General features: G+C 45.7%; 1 protein-coding gene across 1 annotated transcript in view; it reads right to left on the bottom strand.

Moving 5' to 3' along the window:
- GABBR2 (gamma-aminobutyric acid type B receptor subunit 2) overlaps positions 1-16,164 on the bottom strand; it is a 572,582-nt gene that overhangs the window by 245,120 nt on the left and 311,298 nt on the right. The window contains exon 8 of the mRNA XM_068147481.1: positions 6-66. Coding sequence (XP_068003582.1) covers positions 6-66 — 61 coding nt within the window. The remainder of the gene's footprint in view (positions 1-5; positions 67-16,164) is intronic.

Here is a 16,164-nt window from a genome sequence, read left to right as displayed (position 1 = left end):
CCTACCTTGGAACTGTGTAAATTTGATGGTTCCCATCCTCTCTCCATTTCGGAAAACAACTTGACCCTGAATAAAATAAACAAAGACCTTAAGGTTTTTTGTAAATCTCTGATAACACAGTTTCATTAGCAATGCAATTATTTTCCATTAGCTATTAAAATTCCCCAAGCAAGGTTTCAACTTTGAAGACAGCAGATTCAACAAGGTTAAAAATCCTCGATAACACATTCAGAAAGCTTTCTTCCACAGATTTCAAGTGGACTTAGAAGGTTGAAAAGTGTTATCCACTTTTTATGGATGGAAACAGAGGTACGATGAAGCTAGCTACTTACTGAATCTCAGATGATAAATGATATACAAACAGCTGATTTTCACTTTTATCTTATATACTTATCCTACTTGATTGGATGCCAGTAGCTCTTGTGGCTTGGTTTTGTAATGCACCAACACATATCCTAGTAGTTTTTTTTTTTATAGATAGTGTTTTTAAATCAGTACTACTCTTTGTTGTGCTACATAATGCTGAAACCTCCTCACACATCCCTAGCAAATTGCTCCCATCTTTCATCCCATCTTTCTGACTCAAATTAAGAAAAGATCTTGTCAAATTTCTTCCTTACTTCAGCTATTTCATAACTAATATGAAAGAAAAGATTCTCATTCATTTATGCTAGATTTTTTTCAATATTTAGAACTTGCAAGTGGAGTGCTGAATGCTGTCAATATAGATTGCTGTTCTACTACATCCCCAGTACGGTTTATTAGGATCATCTCCATTAATTGTTGTTTTGGCAGACAGGGCAAGAGAAACAAAATAATAAACATGTAAGGCTAGAACACATTTCTCTGTGCAAGCCAGCTTCTTTTTAGATGACCCTTTCTCGTCACTAAGGTGATGCACAGAAGATAACCATGTGAATCACTGAAATCAGCTCCTTGCAGGAAGCATACACCAGATGTAGTACAGCACACATACCCCACATTTCCTGCAAGCCACAGGACATCATTCCCCTTTGATAAATAGAAGAAGACACCCTTCAACAAGTGTAAGCTACATCGTGCTAAACCTTAAAAGCCAAAAGCCTCAATCTGTGACAATAAATAAAGAAACAAAAAAAAGGAGCAAGAGGAATGAATGCTAGTAATGGGAGAGATTCAGGTGACAGCTGTAGAATGGCATAGGAGCCACTCCTACTGAAAACCTGTTGAGATTAGTCTCATCCAGTGGCTGCTAACACAGCTCCAGGGGAGAACAAAAAAATTAGCAGGCATATTTACATGTGCAACTTAGCAGCCTTCATCCAGTTCTCTTTTAGCTTGGAGTAATTTTTAACATCTGTTAATTTCTTTGAACATAATCATAATGCACACAGGCTGGGGGATGATGAAATTGAGAGCAGCCCTGCAGAAAATGACACGGAAATACTTGTGACCAACAAGCTGGACATGCGCCAACAGTGTGTACTTGAGCCCAGAAGGCCAAATGCATCCTGGGCTGCATCAAAAGTGTGGACAGCAGGTTGAGAGAAGTGATTCTGCCACTCAACACTACTCTGCAAGACACCACCTGGAGTAGTACTGTGTCCAGCTCTGGGACTCCCAACACAAGAGAGACATGGACCTGCTGGAAAGGGTCCAGAAGAGGGCCACAAAGATGATCAGAGGGTTGAAGAACCTCTTCTATCAAGACAGGCTGAACGAATAGGGGCTGTTCAGCCTGAAGAAGAGAAAGCTCTGGTGAGACCTTAAGAGATCTATTTTGATACTTGGGGGGACCTACAGGAAGGCTGGAGAAGGACAGTTTAGAAGGGCTTGTAGTGGCAGGACAAAGGACAAAGGCTTTAAACTGGAGCAAGGCAGATTTAGGTTGGACATGAGGAGGAAGTTCTTTACAATGAGAGTGGTAAAATACTGGAACAGGTTGCCCAGGAATGCGGTTGAGCCCCTGGAGACATTCAGGATCAGACTTGATGTGGTCCTGGGCAGCCTGAACTAGTTGGAGATGTTCCTGCTCACTGCCATGAGGTTGGTCAAGATGACCTTTGAGGGCCTCTTCCAATCCAGTACAACCTGTGAATCTATACATGTCAAGTGCTACTTGGTTTAAGTAAATAATAGTAGCAAATACTAAAGAAAACACTTGTAAAGATGCTGTTCAAGTGTCACTTATTGCAGACATATATCTATGGACAATTCAGACTGAATTTTGTTAAATTCTTGGCTCCGTAACATCCATCAGAGAGTTCTGTAGTGAAATTTTCACTGTGGAAATGCTACTTTTCCGTTTGATTTATACATTTACTGCCTTTAACTCTGTTCCCTCTTATTCATTTTATTACAAGTTAATAAGGTCTATAAGTTCTGGTCTACTAAAGTGCTATTTATAGAGAAATATACAGGAAGCATCACTGCTGTCATCTATAATGACAGTCATTATGATTGTCATCTACTATTGATAGTATACCACATTTTTTTCTGAATTCCAAGTGCAAGTGTTTTGCAGTATTAGAGTTGCTTCTTGCAAAATCACCCACACGTCATCATTCAGTAGGACAGACATATACCATATGCATCTAATGACTAGACATCCTCACCGACATCTCCTGCAACCATCAACAAAACCTGAATCATGTCCAAACGTTCTGAATACATGTAATTTTTTTAAAGCCAACAAAAACAAACAAACAAAAACCCCAAACAACCAAACAAAACCCCACAAAAATTACCCTCCCCCCCAAAAAAACAACACCAAAACCAAAACAACACCCTCAAACGAAAACAAATCCAGAATGATAGATTTAGAAGTTCACAGGACCATAGGATATTAGGGGTTGGAAGGGACCTCCAAAGATCATTGGGTCCAACCCCACTGCCAGAGCAGGACCACAGAATTCTATTGCAGGTCACACAGGAACACATCCAGATGGGTCTTGAAAGTCTCCAGAGAAGGAGACTCCACAGCCTCTCTGGGCAGCCTGTTCCAGTGCTCCATGACCCTTAAAGAAGTTCCTCCTCATGTTGAGATGGAACTTCCTGTGCTGTAATTTATATCCATTGCCCCTCATAGGGCACAAGTGAGATAGGATATTTTGGTTTGTTTTGGGTGTTTTATCAACTCCCTTTGCTAATATTTTTGGCTTCTACTGATCAAAGCAATAAATAAATAGAGATATGGATGACATTGATGAAAGAATTATGGAACAGCTCATGAAAATGCCCTTGTTATCTGCAAAGTTATTCAGTCACCGTGGCTTACTTTTTAGAGACTTCTGGAAAACCCTAAAAAGTCAAATGGGTTATTATAAGGAATACAAGCTGGGTTCAGTTTATGAAGTCTGGGGTATTGTTCACAGGCTAGAGTCTGTATGTTACATACAGAGATATTAACAGGAAATAACCTCACACATATTAAAGAAACTGAAATTATCTATTTATTACATGTGAAATCCAATGAATAAACAGGTTTTAAAGGCAAAACCAACAAAAAGCATAATAGCAAGCCTCAAGGCAGGACTCTCTAGGCAATCCATGATGATGAAAGCACATATTTATTACCTAGGCATCAAAACTGCAAACACAGCTGCAGTTGCCATTTGGTTCTTTGCTTCTCAGGAACATGCCACTTCATAATAACATGTGACAAGTCGCTACAGCATTTCAAGTACCTTAAACCCCTCAAGAGTCTAAAATTCCTGTGTGCTGGGTGAGAAAACCTTCGGGAGCCCCAGAAGGCATGGAATTAGTGTTACTACTATAGTATTTGGTTCTGCCAGCATAGCAGAAAGAAGAGTTCTCCATGGTCACTGAGAAACTGCATAAATAGCAATGCCTTCATTTCTTGGAACAGGAACAGGAAGGAAACTAATGAGAGTCACCCAGTACACTCTGCTTTCAGCATTCTTTTTACGAAAAAATAAGTCAATTACATTTATGGGGGGGGGAAAGGTGATATAAATACATAATAAAATGTTTTATCATTAAATTTTACAAATATACATTGATGCTAGCAAGAAATGATCCAGGCAGTGTTTCAGAACCCTGTTTATAGCATGAAAAGTGAATGAAAACCTGACAACGTTCCATGGCTCATGTCAAGTCATTTCTTTGCCATGGAGATAACATACAATAATAAGATTTGAGATTTAGATAGAGAGTTATCTTCTTTAGACTTACAATTCATAAATTTCTATGAGCATTTTTTTTTCTTTATTTAAAGCAGCTATTTATTGTACTTATTTTTTTCCCCTAGTGGTTAAAAAGTAGTGATCTTTGCTACACGATGAACATATTACACTCTTTTCAGGCTATGGAAGACAAGTATTTACTAGAAGTTTCTCTACATTATCACTGACAATATTAGTATTCAGGGGTGGACAAACACCCATATTCAAGTTAGAATTCTTTCATTCCACACACACTGAAATCAACAGTGTGATTCTTTTTCTATTTTTTTCTTTTGTTTTTCTTTCATCTTTTATTTTACTTTATTTTACGTCTTTAACTTTCTTCATCGACCAACGAAAATCAGAGTTCAGAAGATTCTTAACTGCTCTCATAGTCAGGCTCAGGTCTGTACTTTGACCGTCATTTCATTCACTGTGTAGTTTCTTCTGAAAAGTGTCTCAAATATAGTAATCAGAGAAATAAATAAATAAATATAATTTATGACTTTCATGCTGCTACATCTACATTCATTCTACATCTACAAAACAGATGATGTTTTAGAACAGAATAGAATAGAATAAACCAGGTTGGAAGAGACCATCAAGATCATCACGTCCAACCTATCACCCAACACCACCTAATCAACTAACCCATGTAACCAAGCACCCTGTCAAGTCTCCTCCTGAACACCTCCAGTGACGGCGACTCCACCACCTCCCCGGGCAGCCCATTCCAATGGGCAATCACTCTCTCTGTGTAAAACTTCTTCCTAGCATCCAGCCTAAACCTCCCCTGGTACAGCTTGAGACTGTGTCCTCTTGTTCTGTCACAGATTGCATGGGAGAAGAGACCGACCTCTGTCTGTCTACAACCTCCCTTAAGGTAGTTGTAGAGAGCAATAAGGTCACCTCTGAGTCTCCTCTTCTCCAGGCTAAACAACCCCAGCTCCCTCAGCCTCTCCTTATAGGGCTTGTGTTCCAAACCCCTCACCAACTTCGTTGCCCTTCTCTGGACATGTTCCAGCAAGTCAACATCCTTCCTAAAATGAGGGGCCCAGAACTGGACACAGTACTCAAGGTGTGGCCTAACCAGTGCAGTATACAGGGGCAGAATGACCTCCCTGCCCCTGCTGGCCACACTGTTCCTGATGCAGGCCAGGATGCCATTGGCCTTCTTGGCTGCCTGGGCACACTGCAGGCTCATGTTCAGCCTACCATCGACCAGTACCCCCAGGTCCCTCTCTGCCTGGCTGCTCTCCAGCCACTCTGACCCCAGCCTGTAGCACTGCATGGGGTTGTTGTGGCCAATGTGCAGAACCCAGCACTTGGATGTGTTAAATCTCATGCCGTTGGACTCTGCCCATCTGTCCAGCCTGTCGAGATCCCTCTGCAGAGCCTCTCTACCCTCTGGCAGATCAACTCCTGCCCCCAGCTTGGTGTCATCTGCAAATTTACTGATGATGGACTCAACGCCCTCATCCAGATCATCAATAAAGATGTTAAAGAGCATGGGGCCCAGCACTGATCCTTGGGGGACTCCACTAGTGACTGGCTGCCAGCTGGATCTGGCACCATTCACCACCACTCTCTGGGCTCAACCCTCCAGCCAGTTCCTAACCCAGTGCAGTGTGCTCCCGTCCAAGCCATAGGCTGACAGCTTGGCCAGGAGTTTGCTATGGGGGACGGTGTCAAAGGCTCTGCTGAGGTCCAGGTAGACCACATCCACAGGCCTCCCCACATCCACCAGGCAGGTCACCTGATCATAGAAGGCGATCAGGTTGGCCAGGCAGGACCTGCCCTTCCTAAATCCATGCTGGCTGGGCCTGATCCCTTGGCCATCCTGTACATGCTGTGTGATTGCACTCAGGATGACCTGTTCCATGATCTTGCCTGGCACTGAGGTCAGGCTGACAGGCCTATAATTCCCTGGCTCATCCAACTGGCCTTTCTTGTGGATGGGCACTACGTTGGTCAGCTTCCAGTCCTCTGGGACCTCTCCAGTGAGCCAGGACTGCTGGAAAATGATGGAGAGTGCCTTGGCCAGCTCATCTGCCAGCTCTCTCAGCACCCTAGGATGGATCCCATCTGGTGCCATGGACTTGTGGGGATCCAAGCAGCTGAGGAGATCTCTAGCTACCTCTTAGATAATGCTTTCTTCCTTCTCCCCCACATTTTTTATTTGTTCAAATTTGCATTGTTCCCTCAGTTTATCTTGGTATCTTATTGTTGATTGTAATGGGTTGGGGCAGACCCCCTCCCCACCACGCGCAGAAATAACGACTCAGACAAACAGATTGCAAAAGTGATGGAAAGTTTAAATAGAACAGTGAGTGCGTGCAGAGAACTAGAAATACAGTGACAAGAGAAAGGAACCCAAAACAGACCCAGAGAAATCCCATCCCTACCTGAGGGTACACCCGAGACCCCCAGGGCTCCTTCTTCCCCCTCCCACTGCTAGGCTAGTCTCAGCTGGCCAGATCTGAGACTGCCCATCCCCCCGTGGCCTTGGGCCTAGCCAGGCCCAAAGCCAGGAGATCTCTCCCCCATGTTACCGGCTGACGGAGGAGGAAGAAAAGAGGAAGTGCCAGACCCCGCTGCGAAACTTATAGTGGTGCAAGGGATCATGGTAGGAAATAACCTAATTTCCTGTGTCCACCCACTGGGCTGGACTTCTGGACACAGGAAACACCCCTGTAGCAGAGGGCACCCAGCCCAAACTACGACAGGAGCCACCCCTTTATTTCAAACCATGATGCCTGCACCCAAACACATCATCAAATCAGAAAACTGATGACATGTCCGGCGAAGTCCGTGTCTTCATCTGGGCGTCCACTCAGTCTCTCAGTCAGGCTCTAGTGTCTGTCCATTCCAGTTCTTCTTCCTTCATCCAATGGAACCTCCCGGCGATGCAGAGCTCATTCTCCTGCGGTGCAAGTTCTCCATGGATCCGTTGGGCATCCTGGTCACCTGGAACAGCCTCATGACTTCTCAGCCAAGCCTCTACTTTTCACAGATCATCACTCGGCGGCATATTCTCCACCCCTGGGGCAGGCCAGTCGAAACCATCCAACCCACGACTGCCTTTTTCAATCCATCCAGGGTGCCGCAATCAACCGCTTCCAACTGCGGTCCCACTACACGGATGCTTGTCCGAGGTACTCCGCCCCCCCACTAGGCGTACCCGTACCAAGGCAAGACAGCATCCGGCTGCACACCCCGCCCCCGGAGAGGGAGGGGCTGCACCACAGCTCACTCAGAAGAAGGGAGGTGGAGCCAGGTGCTCGGCGCCATTTTCCGAACTCGTCCGAAAAAGTCGGGGAAGAGACTAGGGCCAGCCCTGCCGCAGCCCGAGCGCACGGCCGGGTCCGCCGCCGCCGCTCGCCCCGCAGCAGGGCTCCACCCACCTCTGCCGCCACGGCGCAGAATCAAAATCACCTCCACCCCTCGGACACTCAAACGGCTTCTCCAGCGAAAGCCATGCGCGCGTTCTCAGAGCCCTTGAAAACGGCTTTCCAGCTGGAGTCCCCGTCGGCCCCCCGGGGCTTCGGGAGCTGGCTCGCCCGCTCGCAGCGGCTGGCTCTATCCCCGCAGCGAGAACGGACCTGACTCTGATCTGCTCGCCGCTGCCCCTCCCCCACTTCGCTTCCTGCCACGGAGGAGGGGCAGGTTCCACGTTCTCAAGCAGTACCCCGATGCCGATGGTCGAGAACCACCCCTGCCTGAAATAGCAGAGGGTCCGCGCCACCGGCAGCGCACCAGTCATCCCCCCACAGTCCACAAGAACTCACACGGTCGCCCCGGCAACATCACTTGAGCCCCCAACTGCCAAACCCAAACCGACGCCCAGAACTGAATTTAAACTCTCCATCCTTTGCAATCGATCTGCAGAGTGGGCACAACAGCCAGCCCCACGTTGGGCGCCAAAATGTAATGGGTTGGGGCAGACCCCCTCCCCACCACGCGCAGAAATAACGACTCAAACAAACAGATTGCAAAAGTGATGGAAAGTTTAAATAGAACAGTGAGTGCGTGCAGAGAACTAGAAATACAGTGACAAGAGAAAGGAACCCAAAACAGACCCAGAGAAATCCCATCCCTACCTGAGGGTACACCCGAGACCCCCAGGGCTCCTTCTTCCCCCTCCCACTGCTAGGCTAGTCTCAGCTGGCCAGATCTGAGACTGCCCATCCCCCCGTGGCCTTGGGCCTAGCCAGGCCCAAAGCCAGGAGATCTCTCCCCCATGTTACCGGCTGACGGAGGAGGAAGAAAAGAGGAAGTGCCAGACCCCGCTGCGAAACTTATAGTGGTGCAAGGGATCATGGTAGGAAATAACCTAATTTCCTGTGTCCACCCACTGGGCTGGACTTCTGGACACAGGAAACACCCCTGTAGCAGAGGGCACCCAGCCCAAACTACGACATTGATTTTAAATGTCATAGTTATATATTCAAGCTAAATGAATAACACAAATATCTCTTCATCATTGGAGAGATCATGCATGTTGACACACATTGCGGCTGGATGCAAGATGGTTAAATGCCACAGGATTTGTATCCCTGAGCATTTTCCAATGGGTCAGTACATCTCAGAGATCTGTCTGAATTCCACTTCATTGGCCAGGAGTCTGGGCTACTCTGTCCTAAAGGCAAGTCATCTCCTCACACAACAGTGTTTATCCCCAGTGGCTTTCCCTGAAACACCTGACACTACACAGTCAAACCAAGTCCAAAAGTAACATCAGTATTTTTTCCAAAATTGAATTTGCTAATTTTAAGGGTTCTTGATTTAGATATTTAATATAAACTATTTAAACAAATGCATGCAGAAATACCCAAGAAACAGTGGAGTTAACTAAGGCAACTAAAACTGTATTTCAAATTTAAAACACAGAGAATTATCATCAAAGAATAATGAATATGCAGTTAAAACTCTCATTTTAAGTTCTGTGATACCTGCTGAAATCAAGTTATACTTATCCTGAATAAAATAGAATAGCATAGCATAGCATAGCATAGCATAGCATAGACCAGACCAGGTTGGAAAAGACCTTTGAGATCATCAAGTCCAACCTATCACCCAACATATGTTCCTGTAGTGTCCTTGATTGGACAAAGTCAAATAAAAGTAGGAGACAAGGAGGATGAAGCATTTCAGGACAACAAAACAACACAACAGCAAAACAACAGGTTGGGTTGACACCCAAAGGTCAGATATTGTCCTCCCCTGTTACTCCCATCTGCATTGTCCTACCTCTACCTGGTGGTAGGTTTGCATTCATCAGAACCCTATGCAAGTTGTAGTGGCCTATTAAACCAGCAACATGTATTCTGTCATTTTGTTTTATTTTGTACTGAGTATATATATGTACTGAGAGTATATATATAGAGAGAGTAACCCAACAAGATTTTAGCTCTGCTAGTTCAACCTCGCTTTTGAAACTAAATGGAAAACTTCCATCTGAGGGTAGCTTGTACACAAAGCTTCTGGTTTTAACTTCATTACATCACTCAGTTAGTTGGAGACAAATTGCTAAGCCCAGGAGATACAGCAGAGAATACTAGGGAGACAGCAATAAAGTGTCAACCTCTGTAGGATACAGAGGCAATTGTCACCTTTGAAACAGTGAGGAGAGCAGAAGGCATGGGATCATGAGAATTAAAATGCTCCATAAAATCAAGAATGTTCCTGAACCCGTAATTTTTATATCCTTAGATTGCTATGGATGATTCTAGAACATTTGATCAAAGCAGAGGCAGTGAGTGTTGCTTTCCAAGCCTTGAGATTATTCCCAGAAAAGGTGTTTCTGTCAAAAGATCGAAGATTTAAGTTTGAAATATTTTATGACCCAGAGGGATTTCTTTTCCTTGCATGTTTCCTCTCATGGCATTTCCTAAAAGATTTGGGTAACTGAACACTGGTGTCTGGAGAGAAGCAGCAGGGCTCAGAGAGCTGGTGTGAAGCACAGCTTAAAATCTGTACTTGTCTAGCATTTTCTAAATGAAGCACTATCACAATTCTCATCTAAACAGTTCTAGTGTTCTAGTTGTGAGAGAGATGGCGGAAAACAGCAGACAAAAAATTAACATGCTTACTTCTAATTATTAAAGACATGCCTGCACCACAGGGATAATGCTTGAAAAACACATTTGTGAACAAGCAAGTTTCCCAAACACAAAAACATGGGGTTTGGAGAAAGAAAGTGGGGAATAAGGAAGATAAATTGATGTAGCTTAAGTGCACAGATTTTTTTTTAAGATTTTTTTTAATTCTCGCTGATGGAAAAGATGGAAGAAGAACCAGCATTCATCAAATCCCATAATACTAGACGTAGAAGGCACTCATCAAAACAATTAGGACATTGCTCTAAACCAGGAAAATCAGTGATGCTCACGTTCCTTTTCACAGCAGGTAGCAAACTTCTGAAATTTGCATTGAGTGGGGATTGCTTATCTATTTGTTTTAGTCAGAAAAAGAGGACTAGGAGGTGAACCAGTCTACTAACACCTCATGGCATACTTCTTGTGTTGCCTCTGTGAACTCTTGGTAGACAGAAAGGTGAATGGAAAATCAGCTTTATCTCAGAGTCCAGGAAACATTCAAGATGTTTTAAATAGGTTACAGAAACTGCTTCAACATGACTGAAGCACAGGCTAAGCAGACGTAACAAGTTCATACCAGAGGCCACCTGGAAATAAAGGCCAAACATTGTTCTGGGTAAAATTATCCAGCAAAAGGAATGAAAGAGTTGTATTCCACAGTTAAACTGGAAAAAATGGCAAATGAAGACCAGCACCTTAAGTCTTCCCTCCATCTCAGCAGCATCCTGTCATCAGCTGTCTGCTTAAAGGTGTGCTGTTGCTAGGGCATAAATCCAGACTAAGCTGTTGCATTAGTTTCATAGTTTCATAGTTTCATAGTTTCATTCAGGGTTGGAAGGGACCACAAGGATCATCTAGTTCCAACCCCCCTGCCATGGGCAGGGACACCCCACACTAGATCAGGCTGGACAGAGCCTCATCCAGCCTGCTCTTAAACACCCCCAGGGACGGGGCCTCGACCATCTCCCTGGACAACCCATTCCAGGGTTTCACCACTCTCATGGTGAAGAACCTCCTCCTCACATCCAGCCTGAGTCTCCCCACCTCCAGCTTCATTCCATTCCCCCTAGTCCTATCACTACCTGATATCCTGAGAAGTCCTTCCCCAGCCTTCCTGTAGGCCCCCTTCAGATACTGGAAGGCCACAATTAGGTCACCTCGGAGCCTTCTCTTCTGCAGACTGAACAGCCCCAACTCCTTCAGTCTGTCCTCATAGGAGAGGTGCTCCAGCCCTCTGATCATCCTCGTGGCCCTTCTCTGGACACGTTCCAGCACCTCCACATCCCTCTTGTAATAGGGGCTCCAGAACTGGACACAGTACTCCAGGTGGGGTCTCACCAGGGCTGAGTAGAGGGGGAGGATCACCTCCCTTGACCTGCTAGCCACACTTCTCCTGATGCAGCCCAGGATCTGATTGGCTTTGCGGGCTGCAAGTGCACACTGAGAGCTCATGTTGAGCTTTTTGTCCACCAGCACCCCCAAGTCTCTCTCCTCAGGGCTATCCTCCAGCCAGTCACTGCCCAGCCTGTATTTGTGCCTGGGATTGCCTCGACCCAGATGCAGGACCCTGCACTTGCTCTTATTGAACTTCATGAGGTTGGCCTGTGCCCACCTCTCCAGCCTGTCAAGGTCCCTCTGGATGGCCTCCCTTCCCTCCAGCGTGTCTGCTGCACCACACAGCTTGGTGTCATCAGCAAACTTGCTGAGGGTGCACTCAATGCCACTGTCCATGTCCCCCACAAAGATGTTGAATAAGACAGGTCCCAGGACTGATCCCTGAGGGACTCCACTTGTCACTGGCCTCCACTGGGACATGGAGCCATTGACAGCCACTCTTTGGGTGCAGCCATCAAGCCAGTTCCTTATCCATCTAGTGGTCCACCAATCAAACCCATGTGTCACCAGTTTGGACACCAGGATGTGGTGTGGGACAGTGTCAAAGGCTTTGCTCAGGTCCAGGTAAACGACATCAGTTGCTTGCCCCTCATCTATTAATTTTGTCACCTGCTCATAGAAGGCCACCAGGTTGGTCAGGCAGGATTTGCCCTTGGCAAAGCCATGCTGACTGTTCCCAATCACCTCTTCACTATTCTTTTGAGCGAGTATAGTTTCATAGTTTCATAAATTAGATTAGCATTTAGTTGCATATACATAATTTTACACACCTATGCTGAAACGGAACAGCAGAATAATAGCATTTTCTTTAAGCACAACAAGCAAAAGTGTGATTTGTGAAAATCTAAGCACTCTGTTTTACACACAGAAGCAAGCCTAAAAGAACAATGTTCCTGAGAACATACCAACAACACATACAAAGGTGAAAGTGGGGGAAAATGGATACTAGCCATGAAATCATGCATCAAACAGTATTACAGAACTTTTCCATAATCAGCTAGGCTTATGGTTAGCATAAGGCAAAGCAGTTAGGTGCTCTCGGTTTCCCCATTCTTTCTTGCCATATCATATCTATCAAGTGATTGAGCTTTTCTGCTCATATGAACTACATCTTCCAGTCCTCACATAAGCTCTTGTCCAGGTTTGAGACAGCCTGCTCTCACAATCAAGCTCCCCCCAAGGAACTGGGAGGGAAAGTAACACAAAAAAGCCCAGGGTTGAGATAAGGAGGGGTTGATGAGATAATACAAACCATAGCCTATTTTGCAGAACAGCAAATGCAGAAGCAGCAGCAGAAGCCACGTATAATTATAAAATGACTCCTGCACTCCCCAAGCCAACAGCCAGCCCAGTGGAAAAGACCAACACCCCAACACCAGAAGCACCAACTGGAAACAGGACATCTTCGGTGTTACAATCTGAACTACAAGCCCCAAGATACTTTCCTCCAGCCAGCAGTTTCATTTTAAAGCTGGCATAGCACCAGTGTTGTATTGAATACTCATCAGCAGATTCAGTTGGTTAAACCCATGACAGCTCTGTGTCAGCTGCTGGAAATACAGTCATCATTAGTAGTCACAGACTACTGTAGGGGACAGTCTCAAGCTGCACTAGGGGAGGTTTAGGCTGGATGTTAGGAAGAAGTTCTTCACAGAGAGAGTGATTTGCCATTGGAATGGGCTGCTCAGGGAGGTGGTGGAGTCACCATCACTGGAAGTGTTTAGGAAGAGACTGGATGGGGTGCTTGGTGCCATGGCTTAATTGTTTAGATAGTGTTGGATGATAGGTTGGACTCAATGATCTCAAAGATCTTTTCCAACCTGGTTAATTCTATTCTATTCTATTTAAAAGAATGACAGGAAAGATATGAAAATGAGAAACATATATACTTGAAAAACTGTTTTGAAAGTTTTTCTGAATACTTTGGGAGCAAAATGGAAGGCACTGAACTGTCCACAACAAATGCTTAAAAGTCTGTTAGCACATGTAAGTTCATTGTAAGTGAAGATCAGGTTCATAATCACCTGTAGAACCTGAAAGTGTTCAAGTCCATGGGACCCGACGGGATACACCCACGGTCACTGAGAGAACTGGCAGAGGAGGTTGCTAAACCCCTCTCTATTATATTTCAAAAGTCATGGCAGTCTGGGGCAGTCCCCACAGACTGGAAAAGGGGAAACCACCCCCATTTTCAAAAAGGGTAAGAAGGAGGAACCAGGGAACTACAGGCCAGTCAGTCTCACCTCTGTGCCTGGAAAGATCATGGAGCAGATCCTCCTGGAGGCACTACTGGCTCAGAATAGTGAAGAGGTGATAGGAAACAGTCAGCATGGCTTCACCAAGGGCAAATCCTGGCTGACCAACCTGGTGGCCTTCTATGAGCAGGTGACAAAATTAATAGATGAGGGGCGAGCAACTGATGTCGTTTACCTGGACCTAAGCAAAGCCTTCGACACTGTCCCACACCACATCCTGGTCTCCAAACTGGTGACACATGGGTTTGATGGGTGGACCACTAGATGGATAAGGAACTGGCTTGATGGCCACACCCAAAGAGTGGCTGTCAATGGCTCCATGTCCCAGTGGAGGCCAGTGACAAGTGGAGTCCCTCAGGGATCAGTCCTGGGACCCATCTTGTTCAACATCTTTGTGGGTGACATGGACAGTGGCATTGAGTGCACCCTCAGCAAGTTTGCTGATGACACCAAGCTGTGTGGTGCAGCAGACACGCTGAAGGGAAGGGAGGCCATCCAGAGGGACCTTGACAGGCTGGAGAGGTGGGCACAAGCCAACCTCATGAAGTTCAACAAGAGCAAGTGCAGGGTCCTGCATCTGGGTTGAGGCAATCCCAGGCACAAATACAGGCTGGGCAGCGACTGGCTGGAAAGCAGCCCTGAGGAGAGAGACTTGGGGGTGCTGGTGGACAAAAAGCTCAACATGAGCTCTCAATGTGCACTTGCACCTGGCAAAGCCAATCAGATCCTGGGCTGCATCAGGAGAAGTGTGGCCAGCAGGTCGAGGGAGGTGATCCTCCCCCTCTACTCAGCTCTGGTGAGACCCCACCTGGAGTACTGTGTCCAGTACTGGAGCCCCTATTACAGGAGGGATATGGACATGCTGGAACGTGTCCAGAGAAGGGCCACGAGGATGATCAGAGGGCTGGAGCACCTCTCCTATGAGGACAGACTGAAGGAGTTGGGGCTGTTCAGTCTGCAGAAGAGAAGGCTCCGAGGTGACCTAATTGTGGCCTTCCAGTATCTGAAGGGGGCCTACAGGAAGGCTGGGGAGGGACTGCTCAGGATGTCAGGTAGTGATAGGACTAGGGGGAATGGAATGAAGCTGGAGGTGGGGAGATTCAGGCTGGATGTGAGGAAGAGGTTCTTCACCATGAGAGTGGTGAAACCCTGGAATGGGTTGTCCAGGGAGGTGGTTGAGGCCCCATCCCTGGAGGTGTTTAAAATCAGGCTGGATGAGGCTCTGGCCAGCCTGATCTAGTGTGAGGTGTCCTGCCCATGGCAGGGGGGTTGGAACTAGATGATCCTTGTGGTTCCTTCCAACCCTGACAGATACTATGATATTATGATACTATGTAACCAAGTGCTGACTGCCAGCAGTTGAGGAGTTTACTGATGTAGGGTTGGCCTCTGAAGCACAAGGAAAATAACTTCTTTACTCTTGACTCAATCTCTTTCAGAGGTGTGTGAAAACATTGACATAAACAACCTGTCCTTTCAGAGAAAGGAAATGGTCTGAAGCACTGGGACTAGGAACTCAAACCCTTTTCAGTGTGCATTAAAAAGTAAATATAAACGGCTGAGATGATGCTCAGAATTGTTCCTCTGAGGTTGAGTCCTTGATGATTTCTGTTTCTAGCTCTGTATATCTACAGAAACAGTGCAGCAGCACATTATATTTCACTGCCATGGGTTTTTTCCTTTGCTTTGGTAAGAATGAATCAGAAGAGACGGCATAAAGCTTTTTAAGGACACTGCATTAAGCAGCAGTGCTATCTCTTCAACAGTGCAACTTCAGATGATGCTCTGAAGTAATTCCTTCCATTTTCTTTAAACTACATTAATCCCAGCAGAAAGCACAATTGTGCAGGCTATATTTCATTTGTTTTGATGATGACTCAAAAGACTGCAATAGCCACTACCTTCTCTCCATGCACATCTTCCTGCCCAGGCTCTGTCACATTGGCTGGACACAGGTTCTTTCTAATGAGCAGGCAGCCTATGTAGTTAGCAAGGTCTTTGCATCCAAAGTACAGCACACTGGCTTTAATCATGTGCAAGTGCTGAGCACAGTATCTTCAGACTGTTATCTTTCTAAGTGAGCAACTTAGAATTGCCTTAATGAGGAAGGAAAATTCAAAACAAAACCCAAAACAAAAAGAAAGAAAGAAAGAAAGAAAAAGTCTCAAAGACCAGACAGCATTACAAATCCCTTTTTAACTATGAATAGCTGTCAATCTTGGATGATTATTGCTATTGGCTAGAGCAAAGGCT

The sequence above is a fragment of the Melanerpes formicivorus genome, unplaced genomic scaffold (genome assembly GCF_026170545.1).
Source record: "Melanerpes formicivorus ecotype bairdi unplaced genomic scaffold, bMelFor1.0.p_v2 SCAF_15, whole genome shotgun sequence".
NCBI classification, from domain to species: Eukaryota; Metazoa; Chordata; class Aves; order Piciformes; family Picidae; genus Melanerpes; species Melanerpes formicivorus.
The sequence above is the reverse complement of the archived record's forward strand: the minus strand, read 5'-3'. Positions and strand labels throughout refer to the sequence as shown.